The sequence below is a fragment of the Anopheles maculipalpis genome, chromosome X (genome assembly GCF_943734695.1).
Source record: "Anopheles maculipalpis chromosome X, idAnoMacuDA_375_x, whole genome shotgun sequence".
Classification (NCBI taxonomy): domain Eukaryota; kingdom Metazoa; phylum Arthropoda; class Insecta; order Diptera; family Culicidae; genus Anopheles; species Anopheles maculipalpis.
Genome location: NC_064870.1, coordinates 17,616,241 through 17,642,293, shown reverse-complemented (window position 1 = coordinate 17,642,293; position 26,053 = coordinate 17,616,241). Strand labels below are relative to the sequence as shown.

At 39.9% G+C, this 26,053-nt stretch overlaps 1 protein-coding gene across 2 annotated transcripts in view; it reads right to left on the bottom strand.

Moving 5' to 3' along the window:
• Positions 1-14,663, bottom strand: part of LOC126568578 (fragile X messenger ribonucleoprotein 1 homolog) — a 28,145-nt gene extending 13,482 nt beyond the window's left edge. For both annotated transcript variants that reach the window (XM_050225079.1, XM_050225087.1), the window contains exons 1-6: positions 14,540-14,663; positions 13,680-13,732; positions 13,408-13,555; positions 13,110-13,273; positions 12,859-13,024; positions 12,722-12,792 (exon numbers count right to left, since the gene is read on the bottom strand). In XM_050225079.1, coding sequence (XP_050081036.1) covers positions 12,722-12,792; positions 12,859-13,024; positions 13,110-13,273; positions 13,408-13,555; positions 13,680-13,732; positions 14,540-14,590 — 653 coding nt within the window. In that variant the 5' untranslated portion in view covers positions 14,591-14,663. The remainder of the gene's footprint in view (positions 1-12,721; positions 12,793-12,858; positions 13,025-13,109; positions 13,274-13,407; positions 13,556-13,679; positions 13,733-14,539) is intronic.
• Between the last annotated feature and the right edge of the window lie 11,390 nt (positions 14,664-26,053).

The following is a 26,053-nucleotide window of genomic DNA, read 5'->3' as shown; positions in this document are numbered from 1 at the left end:
GATTGTTCTTTGAATTTTAAATGTTAAGAAGTTGATGACAAATCACAATATGGCACGATAACGTCATAACTAATTGTAAATAAATAAGTTGGTGATAAATTTAAATATTATTTTACTTTAGCGCGCTTTTTGCATGTAAATAATGTGTAGATAAATCCGGTAAAATTCGAGGCCCTTGAGATTATCAATAAAAAAACGAACAATAATAATAAAGTTCAATTCACTAGAAACCACGATAATATGTAAAAAAAAGATATGTATGCAAAAAAGCTTAGTTGTCAGTTGTTCGAAAAAATGGTTAAACTTTTTTAAATCAACAAAGTATAACAATTAAACAAATACTGAATGAATGAGTAAAATAATTTACTCATTCAATCGGTCATTTCTACTGTGTAATCAATTTCTTAAACAACAATCATGTACTTATGTACGCTGTACGCAATCATGTACGCTTCTCAATTCAAAATCTTCTTCTTCTTCTTCTTCTTCTTGGCTTAACGACCTCTAAGGTCATGCCGGCCATCGAAAATGGCTTTCTAGACTGCCGATACCACGTAGTTGGTTAGTCAGTCCTCACTACGGGTGGACGGTCCAGATGGGATTTGAACCCCGGTCCTGCCGTTTGAAGATCGGCGCCGTTGTCGCCTACACCATCGTGCCGTCTCAATTCATAATATAAAGTACAAAAGTCTAGAATTTGCACTAAAAAAATATTTATAAACAATTATGTTTAAAAAATTACAAAAAAAATATCTTTTAAATTGCAATTAAGAAAATGTCTAGGGTAAATGCGGATGAAGTGAATGTAAACAACAACAAATTTGCTAATTTGCTAATTTAAACAAAATTAACTACAAAGTTAAATATTAACAAAACAACCAGGAACAAAAAGTTATGGATTAAAGTTTTTGTAGTTGGGGGAGAAAATTCATATTGTTTCAAAATAGAAAATATAGAACAACGGTCAAGCCGTCGTAATGGAATAAAAATATCGAATACATTTAAATAAATATAACTTTTTAAGGTTTTATAATTTTAGAAAAAACGACACCTAAAGCTTGATTTGATAACAGCAACATAAAATCATACAGCCGTTACTAGTAACAAAGTCTTTCTAAATTCAGTGCACACAATAGTAAATTAAAATTATTTTCATCATAATCATAAGCAAAAACATAAAGCATAAACAATTCTTGGTAAAATATTATTTGTCAATAAAAATAAAATTTCAATTATTAAAACTAAAAATACAAAAATATTCTTGTAACAAAGGGTATCGTGTTTGGTATCGTTTACCTTTCACTCATACATTGTCCCATAAAGGCAGATATTCTCTGATTGTTATTATATTGCCTGGAAGCAAAAAAGAGGAAGTTAAACATTGATTGAACATTACCCACAGCAAATCTATTTTATTTCGCATTTATAAACCATTGAAAAACACTAACAAAACATATAATGCGGATTACAGAACAAATGAAATTATACAATCAATACTCTCACACTAAAAAAAACGATCAGAGCTTTTGTTCAAATCACGAGAAAACCAAAAAAAAAACCTAAGATATAGGAATACGTCATATACTTTATTTTTGACAAGCTATAATCTGCAGAGATCCTCCTAAGTAATGCACCACAATGGCAATCGTTTACGTTGAGACGGAAACGATATAACAAACGGAGCTGATTGTTGCATAACAACAAGGGAAACATTTCTTAAAAATTGACGGAACGTCCTATCCGCTACCAATTCTGCTGAAGAATGGTGCGACGGAAACCAAAGCAAGTACTTAAAAAAATACCGATCATACTGTTTAAAATCGTCCTTGGATCACCAACACTTTACATCAGATCAACTATTACTATCGAGCACGAACGCACGAATGCACGACAACCTCGTATATTGAGCAAAATTCTAATTGCCGATACTGTTTAATGCCCGAACACACTGATTGGATACATGCAGAGGAAGCACAGCTTGGCTATGCAAGGTTCGTCGTATGTCGGACTGACAAAAGCTTCATCAAAAACTTATAGCAGCACCAAAACAAATGATGGCGACACAGAAGGTTCCGACTAAAACAATTAAAGATGCTGCACTGTTGAAGATTCATATTTTGACGTTTCAATCTTAGTAGCCTGAGCTTATAGGATTTATATATGATATGAATATCTATCATAGTAAAATGAATGGCACGATTATCGAACGAAAAGAATACGTCTGCCGTAGGGATACTTCTAGATACCCTGGGGTTATACTAGATAAAAAAAAATTAGCTACGAATACCAGCAAGAAAACGTTATCACCCGGAACAATCAACTGATTGGTATGCTTACACGGCTAACTCGAGAATTCCGTGATCCAGTTTCTGTAAAAACCGCTTTACTTTTCAATGATCAGATCGGTACTGGAATATGCCTCTGTGGCTTGGTGGACCACCGCTCATTCTGTGGCACGTCTCGAATCCGTACACAGCAAAGCCACACGCCACGCGCACCGTCATTGGATTGAGATAGAATACTACACTCGCTGCATTTTATTCGGTGTCGAGCCTCTTAGTGATCGCTACCGGAACGCTCGGTGTGTCTTCATCGATGACTTGCTCAACTTACACATCGACTCTCCTGAACTCAATTCAGTTATACGTCCTTGCCAGGCTGGCAGACGTAAGATCTGACCGCCATAGGGAACCGCCGTACGCGTTTTGGCGGTTGGGAACCATTCTATTTAATGTGTCTCTGTTTGTAATCTGTTTGAGCCCAGCATACCACGCATAGATTTCATCAACTGCCTCCGTAATCTCCGCAACCAAAGTATTGACTAAATTTTAGCCATCCAGCTAACTATCCCTCTTTTGCTCTTAACCGTCTTAAGTAATCTATGTAATTACTTTTACGCACTTAGCTTAGTACTATATTCGACGGGCCTGAAGGTCTGTTGAAGTAATAAATTATTTTTTATTCCTGTAGAACGGCCATGCCATTTTGCTTACTCATAAAGGAAGTGATATTAAATTAAATTAAATGAGATAAATGAAAAACGATGACAAATAGCTTATTACTGTAAGAATCATCCAACCAAACATGAGCGTACTGCAAATACGAGAAAGAGAGGGAGAACGGTCTAGTTTAAGAATAAGGGGGTTTATAGCAAGAGTGGAATCAGGGGCGTGTGTTTCAAACGCAAAACCCTCACCTATAGTTTGATAGCAATTAAATAAAAATGTCTGAATAAGTGAGCCCTGTTTTTGATTTTATTGGTTATTATAATTAACTTTATCGGATTTTATTGGTTTATTATCGGATTATTGGTGTAATTCCCTCTCCAACTTTTCCTTGATTATTTCTCTTTGTTTTTTCTATTATATACAGTATCTTCATTTTAAAATTTTTTCATAAAATGACAAACCCGTATTTCTAGATAGTTTTTTATAATTTGTTCAAGGATGACCAGGTCGTAGAGCTTGCACGTGCACGCAGGCAGAACATCGGGTCTACAATACAGATACAATACAGGGGGCATTTGACTCAGTTTCACCATACAAGCTGAGTCAAAACTGCAAAAATGCAGCAAAAGAATCAACTTTCTAAGGACAATCACAGGATTCTGGTGGGGCGCACATCCATCAGACGTCCTGAGACTGAATAAGACAACGGTACTATCCGTATTGGAATATGGAAGCATTTGCTTCCATTGAGCATCCAATACGTTGATACTTAAGCTTGAAAGGTTACAGTACCACTGTCTTAGACTCGCACTAAGGAGCATGAAATCTACACACAACATGTCCCTAGAAGTGATGACCGGAGTGATGCCGCTCAAACTGCGTTTTGAAATGCTGTCGCTTCGCTTTTTGAAGCGCTTCTAGAGACAGGTTCTAAGAGCAAAATCCTCAAGATTTTTGAAGATTTTGTTGCCCTTTAAGTGCATCATAGCGCTCCACAGGCATTAACTCGTGCTGCCCTTCCTGAGAACTACATTTCCTTTTTAACAACAGATTCTTTGATGCATGAGGAAATTAAGACCATACCTAATGATCTTCGCCCGAGGATAGTTCCGGGCATTTTCATGAACAAGTAGGGTCATTTAGACCAAATAAGCCAGTACTACATTAATGGATCATCCTCTAAGGAGGGCACTGGCTTCGGTGTTCGGGCGAGTCCACCGGAGCATTTTTCGAATTGAGGCAGCCATGTAGTGTTTACACCGTAGAGCTTGCCGAAATCTTTTACGCACTATTTTCACTGACAACCTTAGTGCTTTTGAAGCACTGATATCCGCAAAGGCTATTAAGAGTAAGGATTTCCACACCATAAAAATCCTTCAACTACTAGGATCAATAAGGCGTTTAGGATCTTGCTAATAAGGAACCCACCCTTCTCATTGTGTAATTCCCGGCAATGAGAAGGCAGACTCACTGGCTTCTGTGTCACAGTACGCAGGCGAATCTATGTTTGTGCTGTTCAAATAATTCTGCTTCTTCTGTTACCGTCTAAATCCGCAAATTATAAGGTCAACAAAACAACAGTCATCAAACCACAATAGGGAACCCAGATGCATTCAATTTCCATCCCTGCAATAGTACCAGAAATAAAACAACCACACCAGACCCCATACCAGAGGAATACAAAACACAACAACCAATAGACCTGGACAACAACCACACATCCACAGCCAAGCATGCCCGGGATAAGGCATTAATAAGGTGGAAATTCTTTATTATTAATGTTCATTGTTTCAGTCATGGCGTTTGGCAACACGGCAACGACATCAACATGTCTGCATAAATAGACAATGCAGTGTTTACCGCGTTTTTATGACACCTTCGCCAGTAATACCGTCATCTTACCAAGCACAACCGTTAGTTTGCCATAACGTAACGTTATTTTTTCAGCATAATCATCGCTCTCGCAATTGCAGTTGAATTTTGACACTAGCAAGCGTCGCGAAATTTTTTATGTTTTATGATATTGTGTTAACAATTTTTTAATGTGATGCTTTGTTAATTTGAGTAACATGAATGTTGAAATAATTCATAACAACTAAATGTATTTACGATTGTACTTCACGGATATTTTTTGTTTATTTTAATTCAAAAATAAAAAAAACATAACCTTTGATACGAGATGTGAGGAAATTTATACCTTCTCTTTCTTCTTGGCTCAACGACCTCTAAGGTCTTGCCGGCCATCGAAATAGCTAACTAGACTGCCTATACCACGTAGTTGGTGAGTCAGTCCTCACTACGGGGGGACGGTCCCGGATGGGATTTTAACCTCGGTCTTGCCGTTTGAAGACCGACACCGATGTCGCCTACACCACCGGGCCGCCCCTTACCTTATATACGTTTATTTTACTTACCACAAATAAAGGTTGAACTGAATGATATTTTCGACAACTAATATCCGTGAAATGCAATCTTAATAGATATAGTTTTAGTTTTTATTAGTTTTTTAACATTCATATTACTCAAATTAACAATGCATGATAATAAAAAAATGAAAAAATATATTATAAGATAAGACAGCGGAGCGACGCCATACTGAAATAGAAAATAGACACGATAACATAAAATGTCAAACAAAATTTTTTTATTCTCGACGCTGCTATTGCCAAGATAACATTTGCAAATGCGAAAGCGACAATTCTTCTTCTTCTTCTTGGCTTAACGACCTTCTTGGTCAAGCCGGCCATCTAATGGCTTACGAGACATGCTGATACCACGTAGTTGGATAGTCAATCCTCACTACGGGAGAGCGACGATTACGCTGACCAAATGACGGTACGCAATGCCAAAGTGACGTTTATTCTTAGGAAGATTTCAATATTGCTGGCAAAGGTTTCATTAGAGTACGGAAAACACTGTTATGCCAAAATAAGGAGAGATTGTGCAAAAAAAAATTATATAACTGGTCAAGGCCCGGTAGAATCAACCTTTATGCCCGCTAACTCCAGAATGCCTGCAAATTTCGAGATGCATGCAAACTCCGAGATGCTTGCAAACTCCGGGAGCATGGGTTCTCTAATGCAATGTTTAACTTTCTCATCGGTTGGAATATATTTACTTCTACGAAATGGCACCTTTGCCCGGTTGTAAAGGTGTAATACACCGCGGTTGTTACCAACAACCGCGTTGTTGATTACAAGCAGAATAAAACTCCTCTTCACACGATCTACTACCAGAACGTCCGTGTCCTGAAAACAAAAACACGAAGCCTTCTGCTAGTAAGCACGCTTCACAACTACAATCTTATTGTTTTGACAGAAACATGGTTGGATGCTTCAATACCATCGAGCATGTTTTTGGCAATACATACACAGTGTATACTGTGTGCATCGTAAAGGAACAAACAGTACGCACACGCGAAGCGGTGGAGTGCTTATAGCCGTATCAAACAGGCAGATATATTTGTCATCTGGAACACTTTGTTTAGGAAGCATTTACACACATGCCCTGCAAAAGGACAGAAACGACCACTATAAGTATTTTTTGTCGAAATTGAAGTCTATTAATAGCCAGCGATAGCACGATCAACTTACCTAACGATAAGTTGATCGTGCTGGGTGATTTCAACCAAAGTTTAATACGCTGTAGTAACTACTACCCACAAACCGCACCATCTTGTAAACAAATATTCGCCGATGTATTACACCTGCCTGGGTTCATCTGACGCTGCCCAGGCAGGTGTAATCTCTTATTTTAATCAAACGATGGTTGAAATAATCAACGCTAATACTCCTTTCTGCAGGCCGGGACGCTAGCCAACCTGGTCAAACAGTGAGCTCAAAGCGTTAAAAAGAAGAAAGAACACCGCTCTTAAAACCCTACGAAGACATCCATCCGTCAACAATAAGCAATCTACCACGCAACTGCTACGTGTTTTACAGCTCGTGTAACAGGCTCCTACGTGAGGCATATATTTCAAATATATGCCTCTAAAGCAGCTTATACACGAATCCAAAAGCTTTCTGAAATTTTGTAAATTCAAAAAGGTAACAAACCTTCTAGCATAGAGCATAACAGTGTAGTAGCATATACGGACAATAAAATCTGTGCAGATAGGAGAAATAGGGCTACGTGGTATCGGAGAGTCTAATAAGCCATTCGATGGCCGGCGTAACCTAGAAGGTCTTTAAGCCAAGAAGAAGAAGAAGTTTCACATCACACAACCTACGAATTTTTGTAGAGCTTTATGGTCAAACACAACGAAGCCACCGATTTGACAGCTTGAAAATCAAAACAATCCAGAGGCGGCCCAATTAAATTTTTACAACGACGGATTTTAACTTGATGACATCCGAATAGAATGGACGATGGCCAACAGAGTTTACGAGGCCAAAATAGGAATTTGCGTTGCCCGATAATAGTTTGACGATGCCGAATTGGCTAGGTAAACCCTGTAATCGATTAATTTTCTTTTAAGAAACTTTTGAACAGTAGACCAAAATAAGTGATTTTTTTAATCAAATTACTAATTAATTACAAATTTTAATTAAATTATTAATAAATAATTATCAGATCACTAATTAAAATACCTAATCTTAAGAACATAATGTTATGTTGTTGTTATTTGTTGCAACTAATTAAAACATACTGTTGAAATGGTTTACATGGTGAAATAAACATTATTTCATAATACAGGATTCTTAGCTGTTTACCCATAAAAATCCCTGCAAAGTGTCCTGCATTTAAATGATATAGTTGATTGTTAGTGTTTCAAATAAATGACGAATTTTTGGAACACTAATTCACTTTGTGTCCAAGAGTATTACCATTATGGATAGTAGTGGTTCGAACTCCGGAGTGGATCAATGAATCCACAATGACACCGAAGTATGAAACCCAGAGAAAATCCGGAAAAGGTCCGGAGTAAACTGCGGAACATTTCCGGAGTAATGCAGGCTTTACAAACACTATCGAAAAATAATACAGGGAAATATCGGGAACAATAACATTTAGAGCTAATATCATTCACAGCAAATAATCCCGCAGTGCACGCCGTTGAATCCGAAATTAATATCGAAGATGACTTCGGATTAATCCGGATCTGACTTTGGATTACTTCGGAGTTACTCCTGAATGCCTTGGAAACCGCTTCCGGGAAAAATTAGGATCTGCCCATCACTAGTGGCTAACCTTCCAAAACGCACTACAAACCACCTAGCACCTAGATTTGAATAACTGAGCGTTTCTATTCGAACAGGAAGAACTACAGCAACGCGTATAAAATTATTACAAATGTTCTCAAACTATATCAACCACATCGTTGGGAACAACGTTGCTGTGATTGATATAAATGTCCTTTTATGTTGCTTTGCTATGTAGCAAGCTTATCGTGCAATAAACGAATCTGTCTAAATAAATAAGTTTTATAAAAAAAAGTACCTGTAAAGCAGGCGTCGTCAAGCGCAAGCTATTTTCATTGCGAGTCTTCCGCAGTTTGGAGTCACCGGTGTACCTCCCTTACTCGCATCCTTTCGATTCTATTTTCCTACCCGATCTATTCGTCCCAGAATCCCTCTTCTACTCCCAACAGTAGCGCTATGCTACTGACGACCCTTTGCTCCTTTGTTTAAGGCGATTCAATGATTTTGCTGACTGATTCGATTTCTCCCTTTCTCTTTCTACTTTTCGTTCACGTCTTTCTACGTTACTCCCCATTTCCTAACTCGTGTTTTTGTTAATGTTTGTTAGTTTGAGAGTTTATTATTTTATTGTGTTTGCTCTTCTGTTTGCCCTGGTAGGTGGAGTAGCCATACTGCTAAGCAAATTTTAGTCTATAAGAATAGTACATAAGATTATATGTAAAATGTTTTGCGTAGCTCTGGAGGCAAACAGAATATCGAAAAAATAAAAATAAAAATAGATCATTGGAAGATTCTAGTCAAAACTTCAGTTTCTGATGAAGAGAAAGTCCGGATCCGGAAAAAGCAGAACGGAATATAGTATTATAAAATAGCAAATCATTTAGAAGAACCGGAGGAGAATCTCACCAGAGACCAATCTACACTTTTGCGATTCATGTTCATAGGAGCCCACATCTCTAATCAGTATTTTTTTCTAGATTTGTATAAGAAATTACATTAATTAAAAATAGGGAAAACAATAAGCCCATTCCGATATCTGTTATCAATACTTCTGAATTGATATTGTTCGCGTTCTACTATATCTACCTTTGCCATCTTTAGAAAAAATATTATTGTTAAGGCCTGAGCTATACCACACTGCACCAAACATAGCCTAGGTTCCACATCCACTCTCTTTCCCTTTAACACCCCCATACGTACTGGAAATTTGCATGTGTGTGTATTCGAGTGTTTATGTATGTGCATCTCATAAGTGAATTTAGTGCTGCGAATTAAGCAACAATGCCGATCGGACATTCACCAGTAAACTCGGCTGCTGAAGCGGCTGATCAGACCCAAAATTCGAACATTGACATAAGCTATGAAATTCAAATCGATCTTAGCCAAACGGAACGTACAAGAGATCATTTGATTTGGCAACTCGAACGCCTGGAAAAAATGTTCCAGGACAGATCAACAGAAGTGTACGCAACCGTTTCTGAGCGTTTGAGGAAGCTATCAGAGCAATACAATGCGTTGTATGCCAAGTTCTTAGTATCGGTACCTGTTGATCAGGTTTCCGACGCATCGCAAAAGTATGCAGAATTCGATGATAATGGGTTCGAACTAACGGCAAGAATCGAGATGATGAGTTTGAAAGATACCTGCAAATAATGGAAAAGGAAGGAGAGAAAGTAGAAACCTGGAGTACTCTTCTCGTGTTTCGATTAAGTTTTCTTCTAGACCCTAGTACTCTTCGACACTGGGATTTACATCGCAAATCCACAACCATTGCAACATACTCCGATTTGGTTTCGTTTTTACGCAGTCACAGTCATGTACTGCAATCCACCAGCAAACCATCAAACAACAGAATCCACACGTATCTCTCACAGTGCATCCAAACCACAAGTGCTCTGACAGCAAGCCATTCACACAACTATAGACAATCCCGCAAAATGAGTGTTTTGTAGCGGAACAAAACATTCCATATTTTGTTGTGAAAAGTTCACGAATCTCAGTGTAACGGGCAGAAGAATGCTTGTGCAATCAAAAGTTATGTGCTTCATTTGCTTATCATCGTTTTACAATAGAAAACAGTGTACATCCAGTGCGTGTAAAGTTTGCGGAGCCAAACACCACACCATGTTGCACTGTAACGAACAGATCCAAAACACCACTGACACCGAACCCGCTACAGGATCCAGTGCGGGTACATCGTCATCGTTGACACACTGTTCTACGAATGATAGAAATACTACCGTACTTCTACAGACGTATTGCACGTCCTAAATTCAAACGGACAATCGCATTTGGTTCGCGCCTTGCTCGAATCAGCTTCGCAGCTCAACGTGGCTTCTGCACGATTAATCCAACGCCTCCGTATACCCAGACTGCGAGAACATCATTCCATTGGTATTGGACAATCGACAACCATCTCAAAGCATGCTGCTCATCTCGTGCTTCAGTCCAGGAGTTGTACGAATCAAAATCCTCATAGCATCTACCACATCACTGTGTGGTTGGACCAGAAAGCATAACGACAAAGCGATGTGTAGTTTTCGACGCAACAGAATCCGAGATATCATTGAACGATGTTCTAATGATTGGCCCAACCTTACAATATGACCTGCTTTCTATTTTTCTTCGCTCCAGAACGCCGAAATACGTGATGATTGCCGACACTGAAAAAATGTACCGGTAGATTCTCATCAGTGAAAAGGATCGACCGTTGCAACGAATAACCTGGCGTATTTCTTCATCAGAAAAATAACGTACATTCCAATTAAATACGGTAACATATGGAACATCCTTCGCACCGTATGTAGCCTCCAAAACGCTACAAGTGCTCGCTCAAAGTGCAGCTTCAACACATCCTGAAGCCGCTACTATCCTGAACCAAGATTTCTACATAGACAACATCGCCAACTAATGGATCCACACCTCCTTGATTCATCCAGCATGTGATAGCACGGACCCGAATGGTTCATCAAAATCAGAATCGCCTATCACCAACCCAACCGTACCAAATGGCATCGAAGCAGACGTTCTAGAAGAGTGACAACAGTCTCTGGTTACCCAATCGGTACCAGCAAATCCAACATTTTAGCTTCGATCTAAATTCACCGATCTTCGACGCTTGATTGCTTGGTTGCATCGCTTCATCAACAACTCCAGGCGAATCAATCGCCAAAGAAGATTTATCTCTAATCTCACGTTAAAGGAACTTGACATCTCTACCAAATGCTTGGTACGTCTCGCTCAACAGAATGTTTTCACAACCGAACTTGCAGCCTTATCAAAGGGCAAGCTCATCGATAAAAACTCAACGCTGAAGGCACTATAGCACCATTTATCGAAGAAGGATTGCTTCTAGTAGGAGGACGATTTCGACACACTAAAATACCCCATAACCAGAAGCATTCATACATACTTCCCGCGAACACCCCGCTGACAGACAAAATTGTGGAGTATTTTCATCTCAAGTTTTTCCATGCTGGCCCACGGCTTCTCACTGCCAGCATGCGAGAAAAATTTTGGCCAATGCAAGCCAAAAAACTATCCAGAAAAACTGTTCATTCCTACCATCGATATTTCCGCTGCCGTCCAACACAATTACAGCAAATCATGGGTTATCTTCCGGCGGTACGAGCGACACCAGCATTGCCTTTTCTACGCAGTGGTGTCGATATGTGCGGTCCAGTGTACTATCACGCAGCAAGGCACAGCCGAGCAAGGGATATGTGGCGATATTTGTGTGCATGTTTGTTAAAGCAGTGCACATTGAACTAGTCGCATATTTATCAACGAATGCATCTCTTGCCGCACTGAGAAGATACATCGCGTGACACAAATCATCGAAGGAGCAGATAAAACCATACGGGTAGTCATAGTTAAAACAAAAGGTGGGGAATTCAAAATGTCCATTTCGAAAGTTTGTGTTCTTCCAATTCGAGATCATTCATCGGAAGAATCAGAAAACGTATAAGACATAATTGAATTATTCTAGTAATTCAACGCGGGGGAGTATGTTAAGGCCTAAGCTATACCACACTGCACCAAACATAGCCTAGGTTCCACATCCACTCTCCTTCCCTTTTACACCCCTATATGTAGTGGTAATTTCCACAACAAATAATTTACATAAGAAACCGCAAGCAGAAAAATCGGATGTAAGAAAGACAAAAGCGTACCGGCGCCGATTGTAAACAATTTGCAAGAATTAGATTGTTTACGCATCGGTCGGAATTCAAACTCAAACTGGACAGTTGTCATTCAAATCTCATACCGAGCAGTTCATATTCTGAAGTCATAGAGAACAGAACATAGCGGATAGTTTCCAACTTACGGGAAATAATAAAGTGTCCTTTATTACGAAATCAACGGCTTCAATTTCAGTGTCTTAAACAATTATAAAACACAGTCGTAGTGCTTTAGTGTTGTTGGTTGCGATTGATTGAAAAACGATTACAGATCACTTCATATTGAGCATGATCCATTAATAATAATAATTGCCTTTAAGGGAACCCATTAGAAAAAAAAACTCGCTTGACAAGGCGAATTGGCACTTATTTATACGATTACCAACTTAAAACATAAATTCAGTGTGTAAAGAAACGCATAAAAGGTAAAAGGTATTCGAATTAGACTTACCCTCCAGTGCTTTGCAATTTCGTAGACTCTAGTTGTCTAGCAGCCTCTTCAGTTCGTTTTAGCAATACCACCTAAAATGGAAGGAAATTATTAGTAACATATCGTACGTATGCAGCAATGATTAGGGTAAAGTTTACTTTTTGATTTAAATTGCGAAAATGCATCTCTTGAATCATCGTTGCTCGTCGCTGTGTGGCCTCTGATCGGGAAATTACGCGTAATACACCGCGTTCTGGTATATATCGACAGACAGCAGCTTGAATCGTTTTTTGAAACTCTTTATGAACACCATCAATTTTAGCGCTGCGAAAATATTTAGAAATACAATATATATTAACGCCGTGATTTTTACGCAATAATAATTTCTGTGAACTGAACCGGCACTCACTATTCTCGCACTTCTTCTGGTACCTCAATCTCAAAACGATGGAAGGTTTTCTCGTTGATTGTTGGACTCGTATTAATCGCCCGCGTCCGATCAGTGTTCACTATTTCTGTATAACTATTGTCCCAGCCCAAGTATTCGACAACAAGAAACTCGCCTTTCATCATCTAAAAGTTGATAGAGTAATGTTTGCTTTTTTTCTCATTTTTTGATGAATTGATTGGTTGTAAGATATTGCTTGCTGATAGCGAACAAGCTCGTTCATCGAGGTTGGGATATCCTAGAAAACAAACCCCCTTACCTTTATAACTGCTCGCCACCAACCACACGCTTCATTTTCATGTGAGCGAGAAAATACTTCCACCTCCATACGCTCCACGAAACCCTCGTAGCTTTCGCTCGGTGGTAATCGTACTTGATTGAAGTGGAACTTTGATGCCTCTTGCCAGCTGTGTTAAAAAGAGAATGATTTTGGATTAGCGTTATAATTAACGAGCTCCTAAATCAGATGCGGTGTAAGCTTGTGGGCGAGTCTACCACCAGCATGTGTGATCGCCTTTGTTGTTTACTTACTCATTCTCGAACTCAACCATGACTCCATCATCGAATACATCGGTGACAATACCCTAGCGTAATGAACACAAAAAAGATCGTAGATTTTCATTGAACATCATGCTCATATTTTAGATTCAGATAGTATATCTTTAAGGATAATGAACAGATTTAAACAACACTTGACCGGCCAAACAGAATATCCATCTGATTGCATACCAATTAGTGATTTACACAATACCGAATCGCTAAAACTGTTCCCCACTTGGACAAGAAAGCCGGACCGCGTTAGGCGTGACATTGACCTCACATTTAGAAGAGGCATATTTTGTAGTAAGAAGAAACCCCAAACCCAAACGATTATCTGTATTAAAGTATATTGAAGCGCACCCATTGTGAGTTGAGATGCAGAGGTTAAGCAAAATCATTCATAATAGGTAACAGAAAATCGCAATTCTCCATTTGTTCCCCCTCCGCACGCAGCAACGCCTTCATGGCAGCGACACAACCATCTAGAAGGTCCAGCTCCAGAACGCACAAGATAGAGCGAGACTTATACATGAGACAGGCAGAGGTTATTGTCCCTTCAGCTGCCGCCGGTAAGCAAAGACGTCTTGCCGATGAAATAATATGAATGTTATTGTAATATACAAGGCGAAACTCGTTACCAGAATACGTGTGGGGAGCACGTAAATCTGACACAAAAAGTGCTAGCCCGTTGCCGGGATGCATGATTCAATTCGTTGCCGCCGCTGGCTGGGAACGAAAAATTATTCACTGACCCCTGCGAAGGGTTCTTTCACTAACAACGGGGTAGACGCCTCGATTGGCTTTAGTTATGTAAAGGACTGCCAATATACTGGATTGCAAAAGATAATAACCTTGTAGTGGGCACCATTGTCACCGCATACTTCCACCGCAAGTTCGTCCATTTCAAATAAACTATGAATAAATCTATATTTTCCTATATCACACTCCTTTTTCTCCGAAGTACAGCTCACGCGATTCTATAGCCAAGGAATGGAAGTGACTCGGTCCGATCCGTTGGAACTGATAGTTCTCGGAACACCTATTTCCCAAGCAACACATTTCGCAGATGGTTGCCATTCGAACAGTTAGTCGATGGGTTGTGAATGCTCGAAAAAGTATTCGAGCAGAAAGCACGAACAATTAAAATTTATTATTATCTGCGACTCATGCGGATAATGGGGACCGGAAAAATCCGCGTATCTTAAATATCTGCGTAACTCGAAAACTGCCTGTCATATAATTTATACTTCGTATGCAGGAGTCGAGTTCTCGTGTTAATGTTATACAAAAAAAAATTTTTTAAATTTATCCTGTGATTTGGATACAATGACTATTTTTCAAGCATTATTGCATTAAACGCAATAAAACGAGTATTTTTGGTTATTTTTTTTATTATCAACATATTTGTTTAGGTCTAACCATGTTTCAGAAATATTCACTATTCAATTTGTAATTTATGAGGTAAGGTGTAATTTATAATGATCAAAGTAATAAAAATATCAAATACTAAACTTATTCCACCTTCATGTAGTTTGATTATGCAGAGTTTATCGGCGAATGTAATGGCACTTTTCTTTCGTATTCACTTTTATTATGGTATTTGCCATTTTTCATAATTTGCAGCACATTTGTTAATTAAGGATTCAAGGAACAAAATGCGTCCTCTTCGTGAATGCTTCTAATGACTTTTGACAATTCCTAGGTGGAGAACTTAATCTGGTATAAAAAACTCAGTATGCTGTCAAACTTGAAAATCCGCCCCAGGTAACCAATGACAGCAAGTTTGTTGGCAAGAGGAGTGGGAAACAACGAGAAACCCGTTCCGACGCAGTGAAGCAACTGTGGTTGTTGGGTATGGAAGGGGTGGAAGAAGAAGGGGATAACGAGTGTAGCAAGCACGGAGGGAATATGTGCCGCATTTTATGAGTGTGTTGGTGCCATGCGGCAAAAATACCCATGTGTGATTTATTATTTATACCCATTGTGAATATTGTGTGTATATATATATATATATATATATATATATATATATATATATATATATATATATATATATATATATATATATATATATATATATATATATATATACATAAATATATTTTTTTTCACCCAGGACTTCAGGGTAGGCCTGCATCGCTGCCTTCACTGCCTCGTTGGGGATGCCATCAGGACCGGGTGCTTTCCCAGGTTTGAGGCGGTCCGCTAGCTTCAGAATCTCGGCCGTTGTTATTTGCTCTGCTTCTGTCTCCGGTGTATTAAACGTTGAGCTTAATACCGGAGGATCGTGGGTGGGGAACAGTTGCTCTGTTATCTCCTTAAGTTTTGAAGGGATGCGCTCGATCGGCTCGCGACTGCTTTTCATTTTGTACATAATCGTTTTGTATGCAAAACCCCAGGGTTTATGGGCGATCTCTGCACAAAGCTCGAGGAAGCAGCGTCGTTTACTCGCCTTTATTTCGCGTTTCAGATTTGATCTGGCCGTAACGTAGTCGACTCGCAACCGCTCTCTGATCGCAGGGCATGTCTCACGTTGTAGCTTCCTCCGGGATGCGATGCACTCGACACGCTGAATTTTGATGCTGTCGTTCCACCAATACACGGGAGCCCGCCTACAGCCAGCAGAATTCCTCCTCGGCATCGTTTCATCACATGCCTGCCAGGGCGGATACCAACTCTTGAGCGTTCTGCACGTCTCCGAAGCCGCCAAAGCTTAGAGCCTCCACAAACAGTTCCTCGTCAAAGAATTGTAATCTCCAACCACGAGTGCTTACAGAGGGCCATTGAGTCGGCGGACTTTTTCTTCCGACAGTGTACCGAATCACACGGTGGTCGTTGAGCGTGTAGGTATCACCCACTCTCCAGTTCAGGTCACGCGACAGTACTGGGCTGCAGAACGTGATGTCCACAATAGAGGACCTATCGTTTCTGGTGAACGTAGGTACGGAGCCAACATTACCCAGCACGAGATTAAAGCGGGCGAAGCTCTCCAAAACAGCATCGCCCCTGCTGTTTGTGCGCCTGCTGCCCCACTCAACCGCCCAGGCGTTAAAATATCCCGCAATCACCACCGTATTTCGTCCACAGAGTTCCGAAGTGAGGTTGTCTAGCATTATTTCGAACCTCTGCTCATTCCAGCTTGGGGGAGCGTAGCAGCTGCAGAAACAAATGCTGTTGATTTCTGCGATCACAAAACCCTCGTAGGTCGAAGAGACCACTTTCTGTATGGGATATTTTCCCGCCGCGCAGATTACGGCCATCCCCGTCTTGTCTGATACCCAATTGCCATTTGGTTTCCGATAAGGCTCCGACAAGATGGCAACATCTCCTTTCTCCTCGCGCATCGTCTACCACAGTAGATCCAGCGCAGCCTCGCAGTGGTTCAGATTTGCTTGTACTATTTCCATGCTTTTCTTGCAGCCATGCAGTACATTCCTCCGACTTGGTGTGCGTTGTTGTCAGGAGCACACACCAGGCATAAGGCTGGTTTTACGCAAGTGCGGGCCTGATGTCCCTTATCTCCGCAGCGAAGACAGTTGTCCCTTCTGTCAAGGCCCTTGCAATCACGCTGGACATGGTTGAACTCTCAGCATCGGAAACACCTCCTTGTTTGGGGAAGGATGCGGACACGGCAGATAGACCAGTCTATCTCCACTTCACCGGCTGCAGCCACTAGCGATGCTGCCTTAGCAGGCATCTTTATGTAGGCTGTTCGTGTCCCGTTAAAAGATGGCTTTATTCTTGTTTCCAGCCAAACATTGCCAAGCTCGAATCTCTCCCGCAAAACACCCTCTACCATCTCCGTTGTTGTCACCTCGTCTATGTCGCGACATTCAATAGTCGCGTCATTTCCGCGAACGGTGACCTGGCCGGCTTCTCCTATCGAATCCTGCAGAAGATCCTTGTAGTCAGCTCCACGTGCAGTATCCTCTGTCTTCAGTTCAAAGATCATGTTGCCCTCCCTGGAGCGCCTGATTTTCGATACTTGCTTTGCTAGCGTTTTGAGCTTGAGTCCTGCTGTTACCTTCTGGAGAACTGATGCGTATGACTCTTTATCGTTTAGCCTAACCATGATCGCCTCCGTCTTCGACCGTATATTCTTTCTCGGCTTGGGCTCAATGCCAATTTGCCCAGTTGGTGTTTTTGCTGCATTTTCGCCAGTATGAATCGCCCTCTATCGCCCAAAACATAGCGCACACTCCAGTCACTAACGTCGCACAGCCACACAGAAAGTCGCACTCGGGCACTGAACAAACACCTAACTCCCCGCACAGCTGATGGTAGATCAGCTGTTTGGTGCACAACAGCTGTCTCTGTATCGTCAACAACTCTCCCAAGGCTCTCCATAGGCAACGAAAGAAGAAACGGTTCCTTTTTGCAAACAGAACACTCGAGGTACTCGCACTAGTTGTGTTTCCAACACTTTGTTCAATACTCCTGCCACACCGCAACAGTTCAAACACCCTCACTACATATACAGAAACAATTACATAAAATGTTTTAACAATAGCAAAAAGTTCATTCATTATAAGACGAGCACAATGTGCTCACGTTAGTTCATCTCAATTAAAACTGTGATGAATGTATGTATGTAGAAATAAGCTTGTTTTTTATTTAGTTGTAGTATTATTTATAATGTTTTGGAGTGCGTGCCTATTATAGGACCTTATTGACCGTGGAGCTGATGCGCGAACATTTTTAAAGGTATTCTAGGTAATCTCTGCTTCGCATGGTAAAATTTTCCTTTGAAATATTCCATAGCTTTATACGCAGTAAGTATATCGCCACCACTAGCTCCTAAACTAGAAAATAACTTTAGGATATTTCGGAACGTTTTAAAGGGAATTTTAGGTTGGGGAGTACCGACTCCACTCCAACTGCACGCTGCCATTAATTCTGGAGAAAATAACATATCAATCGCCTTGTATATATATATGCGATATACGCCTTGTATGTCGCATGATATACATTTGTCGGTGCTCCACGGTCTCCGTTTTGATTTAGTTGATAACTTTTTCCATAAAATCCGCCTCGGATAATTGTGCGTCAAAAGTGTCTAGTTCCTCTCTGAATTTCATTGTTTGCACTTTGAAAGAGCAAATTGGCCGTTGGGCGCCTACAGTCTCCATGGCATATTCAAATGTGGTCAGAAGATATTCTTGACCTACTCTCAAAGTAGTTGCAAAGTGTAGTTGCAAAGCCTTTTTGGAATCCGAATTGATATTGTGGAATAAAATTCTGGATGTGTACATGAGTGTTTAAACGTTTTTCGATAAGCTTCTCAAAAAACTTTGCAAGGTAGCTCAGCAAGCTTATTGGTCTATAATTCGATAAATTCGACGATTTTTTGGAATAATTTTAGTTGCCCGATCTTGGAGCAACTGGCGGGTGAAGAAATTGACTTTGCTTTGCTTTAAAGTCTCAAGCACTGTTTTAAAGTCAGTTGTGTTGGTAACGTGAACAGTGATGCATTTTCAAGTAGTGTTTGTTGAATAGTGTTGTGTCTTGGGTTTAGGGTGTCCGAGTTGTTTATATTTAACATTTCATTTAAGACACAAACGAATACTACACTTTATTTGACCTAATTAAAATAACGCACGCACCACACGCAACACAGCGAACGCTTGGCTATCTCATAACTGAGTCTCTCTCGAATCCCTCTCTACCTGGTTGCTTATAGATTGCGCGCTGACCCGATCCTGCGGTCAGCGCCCTAGGATACTCACTCACACATCATGTACCTGACAATTGCTTGCCCAAAGCTGAGTGTCTGGTCATCAGGTTGCACCATAACAAATAGTGTATCACCCCAGATGACACTATTAATCTATGTACATTCCCCACCGATGTACCGGTCACTATTATCGGGGGCACTCGTGGCTTTTTGACGTTGCCTTCGTGACGTCGTTGTAGAGGTGGTTGGCCTGTCGACGGAGCCTCTTCGTCTTCACTGAGTATGTCGTACTCGTTGGACACCGATACTGCTGGTGCACTGATCAGATTAACGCACTGACTCGTTTGGAAATTAGTCAGCGACATTATTGAGCCTCCTCTTCGAGGCACACGTTTTTTGCTTCGGCCCATATCGAGGTGCCGAGCACCTTGTCTCTTATGTAAATTAACTGAAATGTTCACTTCTTTTTCTCTAAGGATGAAACACGTCCAATCCGATCGGATGCTCAGAGAGGACTGTTGGTAAATATGTACGCACTGCGCTTTCTAGGCGAACATAAAATATTTTTTGTACCTATTCGGTTTAGTCGAACCGTTGCACGATAAAACGATTTTTGAAAACATTTGTATATATGCATTGGTTCAAATCTCGAATTCGAATATTGGCATGTTTTTGGGATTCGGTTTTTTTAAATTCTTGTCGTATATCGGTGAAAACCAAATACTTTTTATTTTATCACTATATGAATTCAATTTTTATTTGGTTTTCGAGCTCAGAAACTAGCTAGTTTTATAAAATGTTATTGTAAAAAAGTTTGTTAAAGTTTTCCACTCTTCATCTACATAATATTTTCAACTACATTTTCCATATCAATCGCACAAAAGCAATCAGTAACTGTTAAATCGTCGTTTACTCCCGGCCTAGATGTCATACGATCTTCCGTTTTGAAAAATTGCGCCACTCAATTCGCACCTATCCTGAGTAAGATTCTTAACGCCCCATTCCAATCTGGGGTGTTCCCCGCTTCATGGAAAATATGCTGACTGATACCGATCCACAAAAAGGATAGAGAGACAAGAAGGATGCCACCAACTACCGTGGCATCACGTCCCTCTGAGCCTGCGCTAAAGCTGAGATAGAGGACACTCGAAAAGCTATCCGTCGGTTAAAGAGCAATAAGGCACCCGGAACCGACGGAATCGTAGCCGAACTGGTAAAAACCTGGGGTACCTTACTAGAAAATGAGGTGCATCAACTTGTTACTGAGGTAGCGTATCGATGCCTTGCGATTGGAATCTCGGCATCACCTATCCCATGTACAAAAAGGGAGATATGTTGGACTGCAACAACTACAGGGATATTACAGTGTTGAATACCGCCTACAAAATATTCTCCCTAATCCTTCAGGAAAAGCTTGTCCCATTCGTTGAACGGATAGTTGGAAACTATCAAAGAGGATTCCGAAACGGAAAATCTACCACTGACCAGAACTTCACCATGCGACAAATCTTGGAGAAGATGGCTGAACAGCAGTTGAACACGTACCATCTCTTCATAGATTCCAAGGCCGCGTATGATAGCAAAGCCAGGGTAAAACTTTACGAAGCCATGAGCTATTTTGGAATCTCGACCAAACTGATCAGGCTTGTTAGAATGACCATGACCAACGTCACATGCCAGGTGAAGGTGGATGGAAAACTCTCAGGGTCCTTTGCTACCACCAAAGGCCTTCGTCTAGGAGATGGGCTCGCCTGTCTCCTATTCAACTTGGCGCCAGAGAGGGCCATCCGTGACTCGGGGGTGGAGACTTCGGGAACCATCTTCTATGAGTCAACCCAGATCCTGGCATACGCTGATGATAAAGACATCATTAGACTGCGACTCTCTCAGGCAGCAGAGGCCTACCAAAGGATCGAGCAGGCGGCAGAAACCCTCGAGTTGCAGCCTCGAGTTGAGAAGCCGCTACAACGGCGAGCTGTACGAACGGTATGACGACCTCACCGTCGTGCAATGAATTAGGCTCGCCAGGCTCCGATGGGCTGGCTATGTTGTACGCATGGCACCGGACGACCCAGTCCAGAAAGTCCTTTTAGGCCGTCCACACGGAAAGAGGAGGCATGGTAGGCCCAGATTGAGGTGGGAGGATGGCGTGGAATCATCCGCCATCAAGACCGGGATAACGGATTGGCGGACGACGGCGCGAGACCGTGAGCGGTTCCGGACTCTGCTGCGGCAGGCCCAGACCGAAAAGCGGATGTAGCGCCTGATAAGTAAGTAAGTAAGTAAGTAAAGTAGATGACTCTTGGTTGAAGCCATGTCGTGTCTGACTAATACATGTAATTATAGAAAAAAATACTGGGACGTAATTACCCTCAGGCCTCAAGCACTTTTGAATAACCACAGAGAAGGACGATATCTCCATTATTACATTCTAAAACAATACAGAAAGACCGTTGTTTAAAATATTGGTTTTTATTTTTAGACCTTATTGAAGCAATAATTTTCGTTTAAATTGTAATACCTTTTCAAACAGTGTTGAATATTTCTTCACCTGCATAATATCCCGAACAACTTGCATAGAACTTTGATGAGATGGTGAAAATCAGAGGATAAAAAAACCACCTTGACTAGCTTACCAAATGTATTTGCGATAAAACTAACTCTAGGTTGCCATTCCATTTTCACAATAACTTTTATTTCTTGATTATCTTATAACTAATAGATACCGCAAAGTGAACGAAAACAACTTTGCTTTAATTACTTTAAACAAGTCTTTTTTGTGCTATTGTTGCCTTGAACAAGCCTTAGATTTTCAATTTTCGTTTATGTCATGCCCGCTGTACGTGGTAAGAAAAAGTGATAATAAACTCAATATTTGTAACTTCACTATTAGACAGACTTCAACGGATTACGGTGTTTCGTTTAACAGCATTTTGGAGGTAGTTTTCTACCACAAATTAAAAAAATCTGTGAAGTAGTTGCTAAATTTCCTGTTAAATAGGTTTCCTAATTGTCGACTGCAAAATTAGCAGAACCTAAGACAGTACACTCAAACTAAGGCATAACAAGTGAGTTTTCCGCGCGCGAGACACGCGATTTTATACGCTTCGGCACAACTCTGTACGGTACGAGCCTTTTTTTTTTCTTCTTTTGTAAAGAATATTTTTGTTTTGGTACTGGATTAAGACGCTTATTCAGATCCACAACGAGTGCTAGTGGAAAAGCAAATGAAATTCAAACCAGTCTTTTTAGATTACGTTATAACCGGGGTAGATGCTTGTGTGTGTACTTTTTTCCATCCTTATTTTCGACACCTCACATTCAGCATGAGCTGTGAAGAATTTGTGTTAATAGTATGTGCTGTAGTCTGGCAGAAAAGCGACAACGAAGCTGCGTACTGCCCAGAAGCATACTACACTGATAACGTGCTTAAGTGGCGAACATCGATATTAAGCCATTCTTGATTTACCTTCCACAGAGTTTAAACTTTGCTTTGCGTTAGCCTTGCAACCTTTCACATTCTGGCATGGTATATTAATAAAATGTTATGCTGCACTTACGTGTGCGTTAAGGTTTGGTGACAATATTTTGTTTGTTTGCTTTTTCCTTCTTGTAATCTATCTTTTACATTTTTTTTAATCGTATTGTTCATTCAGCCCATTATTATGCTCTTTATTGCTTAAAATACCGTCCAAGTAACCGTTTCCTTCCCCAATGGCGAACGCCCCTGTTGTGTTCAAACAATTTCACGCGAAGGCGCCTGACGCACATTATTTGGCTATTTTCTTTTAAAGTACTTTCCGTTTTGGGTTATTTGGTTTTGTTTTTTTTTTTCATAAAAATGGAACAAAATATGTTTCCCTTTTCTCAAACGTCAAAAAACCGTACAAACCAACACCTGGACGCATGCTTTTGCAATGATTGTATTAACAGCCTAATTCCGGATTATGTTAAAGTATTTAAAATACACACAACACATCCACATCAAGCAATGTTTAACCGCAGCTTGTAATACCAACTGGTGGTTTATCTACTGTTGATTTACTGTTGAGCGAATCTGGTATTTGCCGTAAATTGTTATCTATGGACGCAGCAAACGTTTTCTGTACAGTGGGATTGGTTGTGCGACAAAGTTGGTTGTAATATATTTACTCTCAGGCTAGTTTTACACCGTTTGAAATGTTCATACAGAACGGTACAACAGAGGGTTTGTTTTGTGGGTTTTTTTTTTGTTTTTCATCCACTTGTCAGGTTAAAGTTTAAGTATAGTTTGGAGTAGTTCTCGTGTTATGATTGCATGTTTTCCGTAGTTACATTGCTTGCATCTATAGATTTCAGTTAGTTTTTTTTCCTCTTGAAATATGAGTTAGCTTCTCTATTAGATGGGTTGGATTACGTGTTTTTTTTCCCCTGAAGACATATATTTATAATTTTCGTAGTTTGCTTTGTTGCAGTTACAGTGTTTTTTTTTGTTTTCCTTGCTAACAACGTCAAAGGTGCGCTCACACTTAGGAGTAAGCTGTTATTTAAGTATAAGCAATTGTAGTCCATGCTCGTTAAGTCACAACAACGAAACGGAAAAGTTTTGCAATTTGAATATTATATTTGTTGTATGCTTTGATATTTGGTGTTTATTTGCTTCACTGTCTCTCTTCAATGCCCCGCACCTGATTCTTGCAATCAAATCCGCATCTATCCAATGAACACTTTATGTACCTTTGCACTTCACGGACAAATGTTTCTTTATGTCTTTCTCCCGAACGACCAGTCTATTTGAATAGAGCTAAAATGTGCTTTTTTTTTGTCAAAACCGAAAACAAAGATCTCGAAGCATTCGCCATTCATGAGAGTTCACTCTCCACGGCTGGCAACAAGAATCAACTAAAAGTGTAGCTTAACTGAAGATGCATTAGAAGCTACGATCTATGTCTAAAACTGATTGTATTCTTTTGTATATTGCTGTAAGCATCGTTGCATTATATGAACATGATATCGAAAACAATATTTAAATATGTTATATAGTTGCCTTATGTAAGTGTGACCGTATGTGTCGGCAGCAGTATGGAAGCAAGAACATTGTTAGATTGCTTTTTTCCGAAAGCGAGCATTAAAAAATGCCTGCTACAAAATAATACAAAAAAAAAAAAAGTTAGAGATGTACTTGCTTGATTTTTGCATTGTGCGGAGGCGGGGTGGTGGGGACTACATGTTTTATATTGCTTGTCATGCACTACCGTACTATGGTTAGAATATTATTATCCATTTGTCTCACTCCTGCACTGGATAGGCCGCTAGGTGGAAAGGAAACAATAGGCTCGTTCCACAATTTCCTGTCCTAAAAGCCTTCATTGAGCTTAAATGCAATGTTTTTTTTTTTTTTAATGGAAATCGGATCCCTTTTTAACAATGATTGCTTCATGTCATTAATTTCATGTTAAAACGTGCTGATTTTGTATTATTTTCGTTTTTACTTTCTACTATCAATATCTATAACAATATATCGGATCCGCTTCGGTGCTAGTATCAAATATTAATAACAGTTTGACTTTTTTTTGTTTCATAATATCTTCAACTGTATAAACAAGTATAAGCCCATTTTTTACAGTGCATCATCTCTAACACAAGCTAGCGATGCTATTCCTCATATTTGTTACAAAGTTTGTTGTCTTCGTGTAGCGTTAGTTGCTCTGCTCCTACGTAAATGCAATGCTAAACTTACAAACCTTAGCTTTGGCAAATAATGTTTAGTATGTCTGACGGTAAATGTCTCTATGGTAGTATAGGACTTTCAGAACTTCGTTTGTTGCGTGTACATGTTCGGTCTTGGTGTGTTTTATATGGTGTGTGGGTGTGTTTTGTATATGTGCAGTACAGATCAATTTGCTCTAGAACTATTAGCAAAACAACGATCGTTCAAAAGGTGTACACATTTGTAATTTGATTCTTTCTTTTTTGTTTTGCTTTGTTTAGTTCTTTTGATCCTATACTGGATTATACTGAATTGCATGTTTGTTGAATTACCACCAATCATGATCAGTTTTACACTTTACCAACGCATGCCAAAAATGAAGATGAATCCTAACAATAACTTGCGAAACATTCTTCAATATTCTGCTCATGTATCTGAATTGGTGTAAATAGTTGCCATTATTATGTAAATATTTTTTCAATTTCTCATCTTACACTCGTCCTTGTAACGTTACCGTTTGTTTGCTGTTTCATTTCTATTACTATTAGGGTGAACAGTTTTGAAGAACTTTTGCTCGAAAGAAGAAATCTGGAATATAACCAAAATGTAGTTGCCGCTCAAGTAGATCATACCAGTGTACTATTCTTGTAACATTCTTGCAATTTATCGGCGACAAGATGCGTTGCCAATATCTGGGACATGTACAAATCAACTGACCAACTGATTGGTTTATGTTCTTTTGTTGTTGTTTTTTGTTTTGTTTACTGAACAGCGAAACGGTTGCCTGGCGATATTGGAAAATTTGAAAACAAAATTAAACGCTCTCTCCGCAGTACATTTGATTAACTTTGCATTAATGGCATATTTTGATTGCCTTCGGCGTTAGATCCTCAGTGCTTTAATACCTACATTTGCTTTGTATTAGCAACCCTCTCAAATTATGTTGATAGATTAGAATACAAATGTTGTCTTGCTATCGATTTCTAATATGATTCCGCTACA